Below are 16,430 nucleotides of genomic sequence, written 5' to 3' on the forward strand. Positions count from 1 at the left end.
CAATAATTCAAAGAATGGGCAGGGTTTGGCAGCTTGGCAGATTAGAAAGTCATAGAAAATAAAGATAGAAAAATGATACATAAACAAAGCAAAAAATAAATAAATAAATAATATTTTTAGACTTTAGCCTGGCTTTCGCACTCACAAGCAAGCTCAAAAAAAAAAAAAAAAATACAGGATAGGAAAAGCTCAAGATTTACAAATAATGTTTAAAAATATTACAGTTTTTGGTTTGCTAGTGATTCTTCTTCTGTTGTGTGAATTTAGGATGTATCCCTCCGTTCCATTAACATCCTTATATTGTAGTGGAGTAAAAAAAAAAAGAGTAACAAGTGATGCAGCGTGGAGACATTTACATTTGTTATGGAGCAAGAGGCAGGGCACCAAAAGCCATTAAAGAAATTTGAAAATTTAAAGTTGATGTAAATATTTTTTCTGTAAAAATTGTGTGTTTCTGTTCTCTGTCCTGATCTGTTTGTATATTTGCTTTTCTTCTGCTGCTGTTACAACCAAATTTCTTCTTGTGGGACAATTAAATGATTATTCTATTCTATTCTATTCTATTCTATTCTATTCTATTCTATTCTAGAATTGCTATTCTAAATGTCAAAACGTCAAAGTGAAGCCAAAATAAAAGTGTGGATAGGTGCAAAGTGCAGATAGATGTTAACATATCACTGTTTGGTTTATTCAACATTTTGATTGCAGTTTTATACAGACTAATATGTGTAACCTCGGATGACCTGACAGACTCAGGGTTGGTGTCATCCCTCCTCCTCAAACTGAAAGTTGAAATATTCAGCATCACCAGCAGAGAGCAGCAGCTTCGCTTTTTAAACAATCAGCTGTTTATGAAGTGAAACTGCAGTAAACCTGAACTGCCTGTAGGAGGCTCTAGCATATCATCATTAACATGACATTTTACTGTGATGTTAAACAATCATTTTGAAACTGGGCATTGCAATATTGTTTGAAATATTGAAATGGGAGAAATCACACTATAACAGCGTGTGATTACAGGCAGCTTATGTGATCTCTAAACCAGCCACTTCACAATTTCAGTGTTAATGCCCCTAACTGGAACATATTATCTGTTCTGCCTACCAACTGGTGTCATTCAGTGGTCAGTGCTTCTGCTGTTGGACATCCAACAGCTGGCTTGCATGACCTATGTGCGGAAAAATTGAACTTTATTGACTGCAAACACAGAAAGCATGACAACTGTGCTACTACTGGACTCCAGGGACATTACAGTCACTTCCACACCACTGGTCTGACCTTGAAATTAATCTGGCTCAGGAGTTTTCCAATTTACCCGCAAGCCAAGATCCATAACACATCAGTGAGAGTGGAAAAAGGTCACATCCATTTTGAGATTTGACAGTGGTTAGCATTCAGCCATCCAGATGCCTTCTTTTTGCTGATACTTTGAAAAAAGCAACATTTCAGAGACTGTCTTGCAACTTCATAGTCTTCATTTGAGATTAGAGTGGTATATAGAGCAGACACCATGTCTTAAAAACGGGGAAAGGGGGCCCACAATGTAAGAAACAATGTGGCACTTATCCACAGTATACCATTTGCTCTGTCTCCCTCCCATCCATCCCTAACCAGTCACAGCCGATGGCTCTGCTGGAGGCTTCTTCCTGTTAAAAGGGAGTTTTACTTGCCACTGCTACCAAGTGCTTGCTCATAGGGGGTCCTCTGAATGTTTTCTCTGTAGGGTCTTTTCAATATAAAGCACCTTGAGGTGACTATTGTTGTGATTTGGTGCTAAATGAATAAAATGAAGTTGAAGAGTGGCATACATAAGAATAAATAAAAATCTTCATTTTCCTGGTACTCCATCCATTCATCTGTCTGCCATACTTACATATATTTTCTAAACCAATTCATTGCTGAAGGGGGGACCTGGAGCCTATATCAGCTGTCATGGAGTGAAACACCCAGAAGTCTCCAGCCAATCACAGGGCCAACACACAACCATGCAGACAAGCACTCAGGCTAACAGCTGTACCAATAGGTTCAGTTTATAATCATAAGCTAACCTAACATGCATGTAACTGGACTGTCTCTTACTCTTGTAAGATATGGTAAATATGTTTGCAAGAAACAAAGCATACATAAACTATTAAGAACTAGGGAGATTGTGTTAACTGTACTGTATTAGCAGAATATAATTACTAATCCATCGACAATTTTTTATTGAAAGCTTCTCCGGAGTTCAAACCCTGGGTTGGAGTCAAATCTTGTGTCTCTTAGAAGGCATTATATTTTATATACTGACCACAACATAGCTTTGTATAAATTCCATTTAAAACGTGTAAATGCAGATACACATTTTCCACAGGTCTATATCTTATTTACTAAATCACTTCCCCTAATTGGTGTGCTGAATTTCCTTAAGTTGATTACATTTTTTTGAGAAACTGCTTGTTATCCACATTCAGTTTGAACTGCCGGGAAGAGCTACTGGTATAAACACAGAAAGTGGAAAGAAGCTACTTTGCAAGTCAACAATCTTCTCCGGTTGTGATCGAATGCGGAATATTAGGCAGGAATTCTCTTAAGAGCATCATTTATACAACAGAACAAACACTGCATGCTGACTGTTCCATCTTTCCTATTTGTTTTTGTTCTCTCATGCTCCGATTGCAAATCCTCCCCTTAGGATTAACCTCTGGAATGTCTGTAAGGCTGTATGTTTATGTAATATCCTTGAGCCATCTCCTTCTCATTTTGCATTCATTCCTTAATAGCTGTAGAATAATAAATTTTTCATGTACATGTGATTTTTCATTTGGATTTTTCTCAGGAGCCTGGCTGGAAACACGTCGCTGGCAGGTTGAAGAAGAGGCTGCACTGACTCCACACATGGCTTGTTTTTCGTGTGGGCCACGTGCCGTGGTCCAAAGTGGAGCAGGGGGGATGATGATGCCTGCCCTGCTGTCCAGCATGCAGTATAAACAAGGACTTAGAAACAGCAGCCTTTTAGTTTAATGCTACGTTCTGAAACTTATGACTCAGTGCTTGTCAGTACTTCAGTGTGCATTAAGAGTGGATCCCTGTGGAGAGTAACTGTTGACCTCATTTCTCTTTATCTCTCACTTCCTCACGATTTTTGTCCTCGTTGTCACATATATTATCAGAATCAGAATCAAAATACTTTTTTGATCCCTAGAGGAAATTATTTTGGTTACAGTGCTTCAGTATAAACAGTAACAAAGACAGACAATACACTAAGTAAGAAATAGACACAATATATACAATATATACATGACTTATACACATATAAGGCACTTATTGATGAATAGCTGAATAAGAGGAGAGCGTGTGCAAAAAGGGTGTAGCTATTGCAGTATACAGTGTGTTAAGTGGATGAGTTGTACTATTATGATGCGTTTCACATGAGGTCAAGAGAGCCCATCTTAAAGGAGATGTGCTTCTTGTTTTCCCAGCTGATATTTGCTCCTATGCCAGCTTTCTCTGCAATCTGTCTTGGCTATATAGCATATATACTCGCAAAGCCATCCAGAAGACTGAGTTTTCTTACTATACTGCTTTGAACCAGCCTAAAGCAGACACTTGCTCTCAGTTCCATATCCAAACTATCATGCTAAGCACTTTTAAACCTCCCTGAGCTCATAGAATTGCTGCAAGGCTCGGCTGATAGACTTCCTCTTATTGCGTCTAGGTCATTACCTCTTTCTTTTAATTCACAGACTTATTGAAAAGGCTCACACTAAACACTTGTACATACGGCACTGTTAATAAGTTGAGTCTACGAAAAACATAATATGAGAGACGCTGGCAATAGAATAAAAGCCTATCTGGGTAGAAAAACACACAGTGCAAGTATGTCAACTGTCACTATCAGGTCAGTAGATTGCGCTACAGCTCCTCTGATTTGCATGTCCCTGGACAAACTATGGAGGTTAAGTATAGATAAAGTACTGTATGATTGTGTGTGTTACTGAGTGAATAAGCAGAAAGTGGCATAAAGATTGCTCAACTATTAAGTAAATGTTCTTCAAAGGCCCGGAGAACTATTTCTGAAGACTACTTTAAGAAATTACAAGAAAGCTGCCGAAGAGAGTTGTGTTGTGTTGAAGAATAAAAGTAGTCACACCAGGCACTAACCATTTTCCTATTAAATCATAAGGAAACAATGGGTGGCTCGAGACTTTTGCACAGTACTGTCAACACCTTGAAGCTGTTATATTTGTTCTGCAGACAGAAACTGGCAGGAGTAGTCTGTGGAAGCTCTCAGTCGGCATTACTGTGGTCTAATAATTGTCCAGTGACTGTAAATAGAGGTGCATTATTTCCCATAAGTGACGTTTTCCTTTCTGTCTAAACAGAGATCCAGTTGTGTGATTGAAAGCGTCTGACCACCACTCTTTGGCTTTCAAAAATGAAAGAGTCATTTCTGGTTTCCATGTGTCTGCTTTACAAAAAAGGGATGTGCAGGGCTGTAAGTGCGACTTCTCTGATGTCACTTGAAACATCTTTGACCTTTGACCTACTTTTAATGAAACAAATAAATGAATAGAACAGAAGAAACCAAGATAGTTTATAATACATTAATGTAGACATAACATTTTTGCTTCCTGGTGTTGTAGAAATAAGCCAGCAGCGGCAACAGGTTCACTGGCAGGAAGTGGAGCGGATGTATCAGTAACTTGTGTTTGACAAGTTGTTGGCCAATGAGCATGAGTACTTTGACCAAAATGTACAAACTGCATTAAATGATCTATTCAGTATGACCTGAAATAAGTGACTAAGGAGACAGTCCCATCATGAATTTAATTACCAAACTCACCAAAGTTTAACAGTCATTTTTCTAAGACTTCCATAGGCCAGGACGTCTTCCTGCAGCTATTGGCCTCAGTTGGCCAGTAAAAAGGAACTTCCGCACTGGCTTCACTGTTACAGGCTATGATTGGAGTCTCCACTGAAAGTGTTCTGCAATCAGACCCCTCTTGATTTATTACCTTGCAATAGCTGACTTGTTCATCAGTGCAGACTTGACTTGCGTGCTCCACCCTCTTGTGTCTCTGATATGACCTTGCCTTCCTGCTATGCTAACAATGGACCTACTGCCGACACATCCCAGTCATTTCCTTTACCTGGTGCCGGACCAAACGACATCAGCTCATACACTTCTTTGTCGTGCACGCCATGGGGTCAGCACACTTTTATCACATCTGAGGTGGAGAGGCAGACGGCAAGGGCACAAGGCTGTGGTTGTACTGGGGGAACACCTAGTGTTTGACTCAACACACTGAAGTACAGTTTGTTGTACAACTAGGTGGAATAGGGTGTGATTCACTCCAAGGAGATATTAAATGATTACTTATATTGATCATTTAATTTACAATATCTGATTGCATGTCGAAATAATATCCAAGGCAAAGCACAGAGATAAACACCCACATACACTGCAACCTTTACCAGCTGACTCAGCGGAGGATGCAACGCACCCAGGCTCCTTCAGCTTGTTATGGATCTTTATTGAGTTGCCAGGTTTATGCAACAAGCAGGTTTTGGAGTGTTGGCGAAGTTATGCAACAACATATTATCTCAATTCATTTTTAGATTTATAGCACCACTTTACAGCAGCAGTCATCTCAAGGCACTTTAAGGTGAGGAAAAGGCCCTACCATATTAGAAAAAAGAATCCTGATAATCAAATGATGTGTAAAATGAGCACTTGGCAAACATTGGGAGGAAGCGATTGAAGAGCTTACAGAGAACATATTATATGAAGGAATGGCAAACAGGACAAAAAACAAAGAAGCTCAAACTGTCCCCGTTTACTTTACGTGTTTAATGTTCAAATCGTCTGAGATATTTGGCACATTTAGGCCAGATTATGCAGGAGGTGGAATATATCAATCTACATCCTCTGACTAACAACAACATCATTATAAACAAAGAGCTGGCCGTCTCCTTTTTGTGAGTCCGTTTTTTAAAAAAAATTTTATTCTAAACATTGAGGCGTAAAGTGGAAACTGTATTGTGGGATGGTTTATTCATCACTTCTTAAGAAGCAGACGGCCTCCAATGCAACAGGACATTATAATTCATCTAACTGAGTCACCCCGTGTTTACTGGTGCAGTGTTATGGAAACCCAGTCAAACCCTCTCGGTTTCCTCCCTGTCTCTCCACCTCCACTCGCTGACTCTTATTGTCGTTAAGGCTTCGCCATGGAGACAGTGAGCCATGTTAGCCCCTGCAAAGCTGTCTGCAGCAGTGCATCCTCACTCAGGAGTAAAGGGTGCGTGACCATACTGCCCTGTTTTGCAGCGTCTGCTCATGATAAACAGAAACTGAAACAGCGTATGCATGGCATGTGTTTTATGGCTGTTTTTCTCTTCGTACTGACTCTTGAGCTTTGAACTGTGCTCAGATTAGTCTGTCCTCATTCCTTTATTCATTGAGCTATACTGTTATCGTTTGTTTTGTATGTATGGGTAGAATTATAAAAAAAAAGAAGCTGCACTTAAATTTTCACAAAACTAGGACAACAGGAATACTTGGCCATAAACACCTTAAAGCCTGGGCAAAGGATTTTTGGATTCAACACAAAGAAAAGAGATTGCAAATTAGAATTTGTACTTCCAGTGTTGGGCTGGGAGGTAGTAAAAACGTACATATTCTGATACAATAGTGTTTGGTCCACTAGATGATGTATGATGATGTAGGTCAAATGATCCTCTAAGCGATTACGTTTTATGCTATAAGAGCTTGAGAGGTCTGCAGCCTTATGATACATAACATTAACAAAAGCAAAATAATGGTTGCACTAAAACTTTCCAATATCCTAAGTGCAAGTGTAAGAGCTGAGTTTGACTTATATATATATTATATACATATTATATATATAATATATTATTATATATATTATAGGCACTAATGTGTGGACTAATGACATTAGAAAACCAACCAGCTTATGGACGAGTGACCTCAGTACCATCCACCTTATCCAGTGATGCTTGGAATTGCAGGCTCAGTTCATGCTGCTGACTGGGGGAGCATCATGTGGATAGACGAAGAGGAGTTTTTGTCTCGGGCCCCTGTGGTGCAACCAGCCCTGAACCGAGCTGCAGCCGGATTGAACTGGCTCGGTGTAACGGTGCCTTACATTGCCTAGGTGTCCATGTGGCCTCAATGCTCAGTCATCTAATCCGCATCTACTGTTACCGCCTGTGGCTCCAGTGCCCAGCAAGCTGTGAAACAAAAGGTGATGATTAAAAGAAAAGCTGGCAGAACGACCTGTGAAGACTTCGTTCTGAACATTTGGTGAAGATGGTGTTCATGTGATGCGTTTTGTATGTTTTAAATGAACATGACATAAAACCAGAGGAAGGTGGTTGAGTCACTATATCTGTTTTATAATTGAGACACTCTCCTGGACGTTACTGAGCACTTTGAGTGTTTTTATTTTTGGCTAAACAATTACCAGAATTAGCTTGTTTTTTAAATCCTCAGCAGGACCCCCTGCTTGCATACGGCACTTGCAACTGCGGCAAATTCTCTTATAATATCACTGTTTAAGTGTTACCATCATGACAACTAAGGTGCCAGTTACGTCTGAATAATGTGTGCTGGCTTCATGCCTCTGCACCACTCATCTAGATCTTTCACAAGCTGCCTTTGAAAGCGCACTTAAGGGGGATATGTTTACAGTTCCCTTAGTGTGCACACACACACACACACACACACACACATGCACACACACACACACATACACACTAGTCCCCCAGAGACTCCCACTCTACCCCCCAATGTCCTTCCCTTCCTGTCACATCTTACATAAGCAGCTGCTTGCCAAACAGACAGGCTGGGTGTTTGCTGCCAGATTCCAGTAAGGTCCTACAGTCAGTTATAAACACAGGCCTGTGTTCTCCTATTGTAACCACAAAGCTGGAGCTTGGGGATTCATTATTCGTCATTATTACCAGCGCTTGTTATTGAGCTATATACACTAAGATGGCTTGACTCATTTACCAGCACTGACTTCTAAAACCTGCTTGCTTGTTTTCATTGCTATGAACATATGGGTTTATTTTTAGCAGATCAGTAGAATTCACATGTTAGTTTTTTCTAAATACATTTGGTCGATTGTGAAATTAAGGGTCAAACACTCTGGGCAGTCTTCTGATGAAACTGTAGCCGTATACTTTACATGTCTAAGGTTCAAATCGTCTGACATATTTGGTACATTTAGGCCGGATTACGCAGCAAGAACACCAAACAAGAATTGATGCATTTACAAAACACTGCATGCCCATATTAGAGAAAAGCAAATGCCCCGTAACCTGGGATCATTTAGTATCTTTGACTTATCCAGGATTTAGTGTGTACACATGTTGACATCTCGGCTTCTTACGTCACCTACTGTTTCAACAAGCATCACTGTTCAACGATTTCCTAATCATGGATTTTTTTTAAGAATTACACATGATGTTGATGAAATCATCATTGTTCTCAGCACGTTGTGATGCTAATATCTATATAATCTGCGCTCACTTTATATAAATGAAGAAGGGAAAAACAATAAGGTATTTAAGCAAAATACGCTTCCTTCAGGAAAATACATTTATTTACTCGAAGAATTCTAATCTGTCATGTGGTAAACAGCCAGCTGCTTTGTATATGTCAGATTAGTTTATCTTAGATTAAACGTACCATGCAGAAAAATGGGGGAAACAATGTCTATCATTTCAGTAAACACTATTGCAAATTCTTGTTTAGAAGACAGAAAAATGAAAAGAATGAAAATAAGTAGCAGGTTATAAGCGAGACATGAAGTGCAAACTGACATCAACCTGACAAAAAAGAACAAAGGAGATGGAAGATAAAAGAATCATGTTTAAAATGTAAACAAGCACTCCATTAGTCTTTTTGTTCTCAGCAGGAAGTCCTATCTTTGGAATTACCCCCTATTCTTTTCAGTGTTCTTTTCCCTTTCAGATCTGCAGCTTTTTATAGATATTTTCTAATTCCTCAAAGCAATTTTGGCACTCACAACAACAATAACTGAAGATGCACTTTCCCTGAAACACACAGCAGAGACTCCTGAGCCAAACCAAGGGTGAATGACCTGACTAATGAATGGAATTATTATGACATCATTTACAGGTTTATGGATGACCCTGAAGTCTTGAGCTTAGCGCTACATCGTCACCATCACTTTTCTTTTTTGAGTATGCTTGCTAAGCTATCAACTAATGCTACCAAACATGCATCCATAGATTGTCCATAGATTCCACGCATTCAGGTAACTGTGAACCTATTAAAAATTATGTAGATGAGACAACTATAAGTAAACAAACAAGTTTACACGCTCTCTGAGAGGAAGTCAGATACATTCATGACAAGCATCTTGCTCATTATGTTGAAAAAAATTGGCAAGTGAGGGCTGAAGATGGATGGTAATTGACATGCCATGCTAACCTGACATCACATATCATTATGTTATCAGCAACTCCTCAAATTACATTGGACAGGATATGAAGACCTACAAAAGTTGCTTATAATGCTTATCAGTATTTTGTGTCAAGATGGTTAACATGCCCCAGTTGCTGGACTGTGTCTGAAATCACTGGATCAAGTGGACCATGGTCAGTGCTCATTATCCCTTACTTTGTCAACAAGTCAACGAAGCTCATTTCTGAATAATGACAGGAATGACAGATAAATGATAGTGATACTGAGGTGAATTGTTGAAGACATCTGTATTTTTCCATCAGTAAGCACTCCCATTAGCTCCTTTTTGCTGCTATGCTGTTACTGAAACTAGTTATTGAAGTGGATCTAAAGTGGACAGACTCGCACTAGGCAAACAAACTTTCATGTGAAGTAAGAATGTAATCAAAGTGCTGATCAGAGGGAAGGTAGTTTAAAAGTTTTAGGACGCAAGAGTCCACAATGTTAGCTTGTAACGTTTATGTTGTTGTTTAGGCATCTCTTGTTAGCTGTCCAGAAACAGGAGGGTTGCAGAATAAAGACACAATAAAGACACAGTAAAGACTTGCACAGGTCCTTTAAATCCAGAATCATAGAAGGAAGTCAAAAAAACATTAGGATCTAAGCTGTAATTATCATGGCTGAGCTTTCTCTGTTTTTCCATTTTTAATTCTTTAAATAGTATACCTGTAGATAAAGCACCTATTGCATGCATTATTGTATTTTCATTTGCAGATTTTCTGCAAATTCTGTTCATATTTTTTTTACTGTGTTTGGGAAAATGCAAAAAATATATTTTTAAGACCTGCTTCTGTAATAAATACACAAACTAGTTTGTGTCTCACACTAGTAAGTTGTTGTGCAATAATTACAAGGTTAGGAAGGTCAGTGATTCGACTCCTTCAGTCTAAAGTATCCTTGGGTAAGATACTGAACCTGAAGTCATCCATTGGAGACGATATTTGTGTTTGCGTGTGCACATGTTAGAAAGTGGCTAGACATAGATAACTGTAGGAATGTGTATGTGATTGCATGAATGATACTTGTATAAAGTGCTTTACGTTCTCAGATGTGTAGAACAGTGCTATTTAAGTAGCAGTCTTGCTTAGATAGACTCAATAATTATCTGCATAAGTAGCATAGACTATAAAGCAATTAATGCAAGGCTACCTGCTGCATTATGTAACCTTCATTTTGCATCCCAAACTGTGGTTATAAAATATTGCAGGAGTCTGGAGCATTTCAAAACTGAAGTTTGTGTAAATGTTCTTTGGTAACGCCAGACAGCTCGTGCCAAAATAGGACAGTCCAATAAATCTGGAAGCTCTTCCAGAGACAGGAATTATCATATTATAATAACTATATTATAAAACAACCATAAACAAAGATAAGGGTGAAACACAGTAAAAGTGGTCCAATAGATAAGACTGATCACTAACTCTGTTACATAATTGCAAGGACTTCAGAGCGACTGCAAATCTTAACGTGCAATGAAGTGCCCTGTCTGTGACCTCCAGTCTGTTTGAGGGATGTTTCAGAGTCTAATTATGCACTTCAAGCCAAATCTTAAATGAGCAAAATACAAGGGAGTGAAACTGCTGTCTCCTGAGAACAGCTCTCCGTAGACAACATCTGAAAAAACGAAGAAGAAAAAAATGCTTTATACTTGGTTAAATTTAGTGAATCTTTTGTTATGATAAAACGTGAATGCTCGGGGTGGACAGGAGAGCAGGGTCAGCAGCACAAGGCTCCAGTTTCCGTCTAACTGCTGAAACCTTATTGTGCATTCCTTATCTGTCGCGCCTCTGGGACAGCTTTGGGGCCATAAATATGTCATTTCCAGTTCCATGTTTTTCCAGGGTGAGTGCAGCTATTCTCTGTCTCTGTGCCAGCTCCAGACAAGCATTTCTGGCTTATTGTTCAAAATCAGCAAACAATGTCAGTGCCACATGCCGGCCATACCATGCATAAGCTTTATTCCGCAAGAAAACACACACTTCCTGATTCACTTATACCCGAATGTGTTTTTCCATATAAGGCGCCATGTTGAGGGGACATTTTAGGGCAAATGTCAGTTTTTCAGCATAAAAACACCGGCTGCTATGACACTTGCTGTGTGTTTATAACGAGAGTTTCAAGTAGGGGAACGCCTCACAGCCTTATCAGCGCAACTCAGCCGGGCTGCGTTGGCCTCCAGTCACCTCCAGGCATAAACAGAGCTCAACAACCCTCTCATGTCAAGTCCAAAATGTAAGCACACTGCTAACTGGAAAAGGAAGATACAATCTGCTGTTGCAGTTTTTGGAACTAGTGAAAACCCATTTTTAGTTAATTGGAGTAAAGTTTGCTTTCAAAAATAGCACTTAAAAAAAGTGTGTCTGTGTGGGGTTTTTTGCAAACAGTTTAAATCTAACAGAGACTTATTTCAGCCAGACGACAGTCACATCACAACACTATACACAGCACGAGGAAACGAACACTCACGCAGTGAACACATTCTCTCTGTGTTAGAAAGCAAGCTAACAGTTCTAATTAATCCATTCCTGTTATGCCCACTTTTACCTAGCGGCCAGCTGGGCCAACAAATTTACAGAAACAAATGACTCATGCACTAAGACAGATGGTTATTGTTGTATTTGCGTCCTACATTAGTGCTAAGATATATATTTGTGTTTTCTTTTGTTGATTGGTGACTTATTTTTGTTTCTTCCTTTCTTTCTGTCTGTCTGTCTGTCTGTCTGTCTGTCTGTCTGTCTGTCTATCAAAGTAAGTAATAAAAATGAGCCAACTGGAGACCTTTCTGTATTATACTGATCCAAATTTAAAGAAGGAGTCATTCAGAATTTTCTTGGTGTCCCCTCAAGTAGGGTAACGTCATAATGAGCAGCCACTCATTAGTCCAGAATTACTTCCCCATTGCTATTTATGTTTGCCCTCAAGCAAAAGAAAGAATCTGATACCCACATTCCTGCCATTTCCTCTAACAATGGAGATTCAACTAAAATAAACTAATAAGACTCTTGAAGAAGAGGCGAGCATCCCTCATTCAGATTGCTTTTATGAAATGAATTCCTTTTGTAAACAACCTTTGGCAGTATCACGGAGACACAGAGAGAACAGATCCATCCACATCACGTGCACTAGCAGTATAGCACAGAGAGATGAGAAATACACGGGTGGGTTAGGGGGGTTATGACCCCCGCAATAATTAGACCCAACCAATATAACCCCCGATAGATAATTCAAGATAATTCAGATAAAATTATCTGAATTATCTTGCATAAATAGGCTGTTGATTTTCTTTACTCGTTTCAGTTATTACCAGCAAAATAGTTGCATGTTTAATCATCTAGGAATTTACCCAGATTGATTTAGACAGAGATCTTGTCGCCCCCAATGTTCAGCACAAAGTTGTGTCGATGGAGAAATACCAACGCGAATGAATTCTTCAGAATCTTTTGATTTCTTTAAGGAGACCCTTGTCAGTTATCGTGGCACACAGAATTCAGTTTTCATAACAGAGCATTTCTGTTAAGCAGTTAAGTTACTGTAATCAACAGGCCTTACAGATAAAGCGCACAATGGTTTCATCAGGCTTCTCCCTGTGTGTGTGTGTGTGTGTGTGTGTGTGTGTGTGTGTGTGTGTGTGTGTGTGTGTGTGTGTGTGGAGTGCTTAGGGACTCTCTAATACGTTGGGCTCGGAGGGGCGGTGCGTCTGTTTGCTTCACAACTACTGATGTCACCGGCTGGGAGTGCGTCCCGGCAAACTCACACCCCACACTGCCTCCATAAATATCCTACCGCTCATGCTCAACGGCACTCACCCAGCCTAACGTTCAAGCCTGAGCCGCTCCACAGAAACAGTGCGCACCGAACAACTCCCCCTTACCGAGTTGGAGGGCCACAGCTGGAGCGGAGAAACTATACTCTACAGACACAAAAAGCTAAGATGTCTTCCTACGCATCCTCTGAATGCCGCCGGGTCAGCCCATCCGTCCACGGCAACAAGTTCGACACGGCGCACCGCAAGAAAGCCGTGGCCAACATTTTCGAGAACGTCAACCAGGACGCGCTGATGAGGCTTTTCCAGAAAACGGGCGACATGAAGGCGGAGGAGAGAGTGAGGAGCATATTCTCCTACACGCAGGATCCGGAGGAGACGGCCCGGGCACTGATGGCTCTGAAGCAGCGAAAGAAGGACAAGTTCCTGCAGATTGCGGGGATGGTGCGGCAGATGTTCAAACTGCGCTGACTGTGTTTTAGCAGTTTCACCGCCTTTGTCTCTCTGTGTGTCGGCTCGTGTGTGAGCCGAATGTTGAGAACACTCCCGGTGTGTCTGGGCTGTGGCTCACCTGTCGCCTGGAGACGAGCGTCAGGTGCCGAAGGAAAAAAGAAAGCTCAGCCGGCGGCGTGCGGCGGCTGTCGCCTCATGGACGGAGGGGACAGCGCGGAGTCCTGCCCGGAGCGGGCTGGAGCGACATGAACTAAGTGGGAATATGAAGGGAATACATTTAAGTCTTCATGCAGACTTGAATTTACTGATGCACTCTTGTGGGTGCGTGACTGTACTGATGCAAATCGCTGTGCTGATGATGGCGCACAGCTGCAATGTGAGACTTCATGGTGCCCTGGAACCTGCCTGTATGAATGCCTATCCTGAACACATGCCTTGTCCCTCAGCTTTACTTTGTTGTACGACTACAAGTTATTAGTGGCCAATGTGTTATTGTCACCAACATGTCTCAGCACAATGAACTGCATTTATGAAAAGTTCCTTTTGTTTGTAATTTTATAAAATAAATTATTTTGTTGTATACTATAACTGAATCCTTGTTCATCTTTCTTACACGTGTCACACATGGTCTTTGGTAACCACCAATCAGGGCACATCAGGTCAACATTTGTGGCACATTAGATTTGTGGGCTTAACACTGTTATACTGCATTAGAGTATACACGGGGCATTTTAAGTGTTACAAAATAGTCTCGAGTCTACATGAAATACTTTTAGCTTTTTAAAAAAATGACATCACACTCAGAGCTTGACCTATGTGCTCAGTGTTAGTCACACACAGGGAAAACCCTCATGTCAGACACAATTCAAGTTACCATAGAAATGGGTAAATAATGATGTAAATGACCTTTGTCTTTGACGTTAAGTGCAGGTGGATAGATCACAGAGTAGCGTAACAGCTTGTGTGTAGAGTTGAGTCATGTAATCTAGGATAGGGTTTATTTCTTAGTGAGCAAACAAAACAACCAAAAAAGACACTATCAGCACATTTCTACCTCTAATGTTCTTCACTGTGACACAGCAGAGGGCATTCAAAGAGGATAGAGTTACTCACGAGAGGATGTGGTTAACCTTCACTGGGTTTCCCTCACAGCTCTTTACCAGACCGGTGTAAACCAGTTTGGCTCAGGCTAGGATGGGAGGGTAGGGAGGTGAGCAGCTTTCTCCACACAGTGTATTTTACACTGGACTCTATTTAATCATGCAAGGCTTCTAGATAAGAGCTTGTCTAAGTAGCATTAGAGGGTTTAGATGAGTTGAGGGTTTGACTCCTCACCCTCTGATTCTTTATCTTCAAGTTAACCATAAATGGGCCCTTTATTAAGACAATCACCCACTCCATTAACATCCAAATTTCAAATCATTTTTGATGGTTTTTATGTCTGTGGTCTATGGTAGGCCGTGTATGTAGGCTTAGCTGCAGACACACAGATCACTCTGCCTGCTAATCTCCCTGCTCTGATAGTCACTCTACCGGCTCAAACCAGTTCTCTGGGTTGTTTTTCATGACGACATCTTAGCTGCAGGCGCTTCTTGCATGTGCTTACAGTTAAGGGAAATGTCAGTATCAGTCACTGTAAGGTGTGGAGCTCTCAGGTGAGAAATCACCTGTGATGGTGGAAAAAGGAGTGCTTTAAAATGACTCCTTTGCAGCTTGTAATGATAATACAGAAATGTTGAAAAAATGTAATCATATTAATCTGTACAATAAAAACATGAAATTGAAGTACATAAAGTTTTTTAATTTGACTGCTTAAGTCAATAAAACTAATGATACTGATCAGAGTTATTATAGTTTTGTATTTTCTAATCCCTTGTTCAATCCATTCATTCATTTTGACTCTTTGTTTTTATTTGGTTTAAAGAGAGGATTCTCTTCTTTCAGATTAGTTTTTCTTGTTGGAAAATGTTTATTTTGGTTTAGTTTTGATCATTTTCAGTGTTAGTTTTTAGTTTTATTAATTATTATTGTACAAAGAGCATATGTCAAAGACAAGTCTTAGCAAAATCAGTACCTGTACTATAATAAACAAAATAAACATAATTTTATAAGCAGCTGACTCAAAGGGCAAGCTCTAAATAAATCTATAACTAAACCAAACTAAAATATACTAAAACTGAGGATATTTCCTTTAGATATTTTAAATTTTATTTTAGTTAGTTTTCCAAGTTTACTCAGTCATCTCACATGTGTTTTAGTCTAGTTTTTGTTTCTGTTTTATTTTATTTAACTGATTTTTAAAATACATGTAGTTTTAACTTTTAGTTTACTTTTAATTTACTAAAATAACCTTGATTGAGTGAAAATGTTGTAGACATTAATTTATTTGGCAGTGAACTTAATTTAAAGTTTCCACAGCTAATGTTTTTAATAATGATATTGTATCATCATGAAGCAAAGTAACATTACATAACTAACCGCTTGTAGTGAGAAACCTGCTGAGAATTATTGCTTAAACTGCAGCTTTATGGAGGTTTACAGTGGATTTCAGCTCATTGTTCAGCTGGTCGAGCCCAAACATAATATTTTGGTTCACTCTCCGTTCTCATAGTGTCAGTTTTGGACGCAGCAGGCAACTGTTTTCAACAAAAACGCTGGAAAAACCCAGTTTGCAATATCTGCCAAGGACCAGAGAGCAGAGAGAAACACTTAGCAGCTTGC

The 16,430-nt window shown here is 39.8% G+C and overlaps 2 protein-coding genes across 2 annotated transcripts in view; one reads left to right on the top strand and one right to left on the bottom strand.

The window, feature by feature from the left end:
• LOC308403912 (zinc metalloproteinase-disintegrin-like VLAIP-B) overlaps positions 1-16,430 on the bottom strand; it is a gene marked incomplete at its 5' end in the record, with an annotated part of 110,437 nt that overhangs the window by 27,751 nt on the left and 66,256 nt on the right. The gene's annotated exons all lie outside the window — the stretch shown is intronic.
• tcima (transcriptional and immune response regulator a) lies at positions 13,243-14,297 on the top strand. Its single transcript, XM_080894747.1, has one exon. The coding sequence runs from the start codon at positions 13,425-13,427 to the stop codon at positions 13,725-13,727; it is 303 nt and encodes a 100-aa protein (XP_080750873.1). The 5' UTR covers positions 13,243-13,424; the 3' UTR covers positions 13,728-14,297.

This window comes from Rhamphochromis sp. 'chilingali' (genome assembly GCF_963969265.1).
Source record: "Rhamphochromis sp. 'chilingali' genome assembly, chromosome: 10".
Classification (NCBI taxonomy): domain Eukaryota; kingdom Metazoa; phylum Chordata; class Actinopteri; order Cichliformes; family Cichlidae; genus Rhamphochromis; species Rhamphochromis sp. 'chilingali'.

Coding starts and splice junctions, on each gene's coding strand:
- tcima (XM_080894747.1), top strand. CDS start 13,425: ATGTCTTCCTACGCATCCTCTGAATGCCGCCGGGTCAGCCCATCCGTC.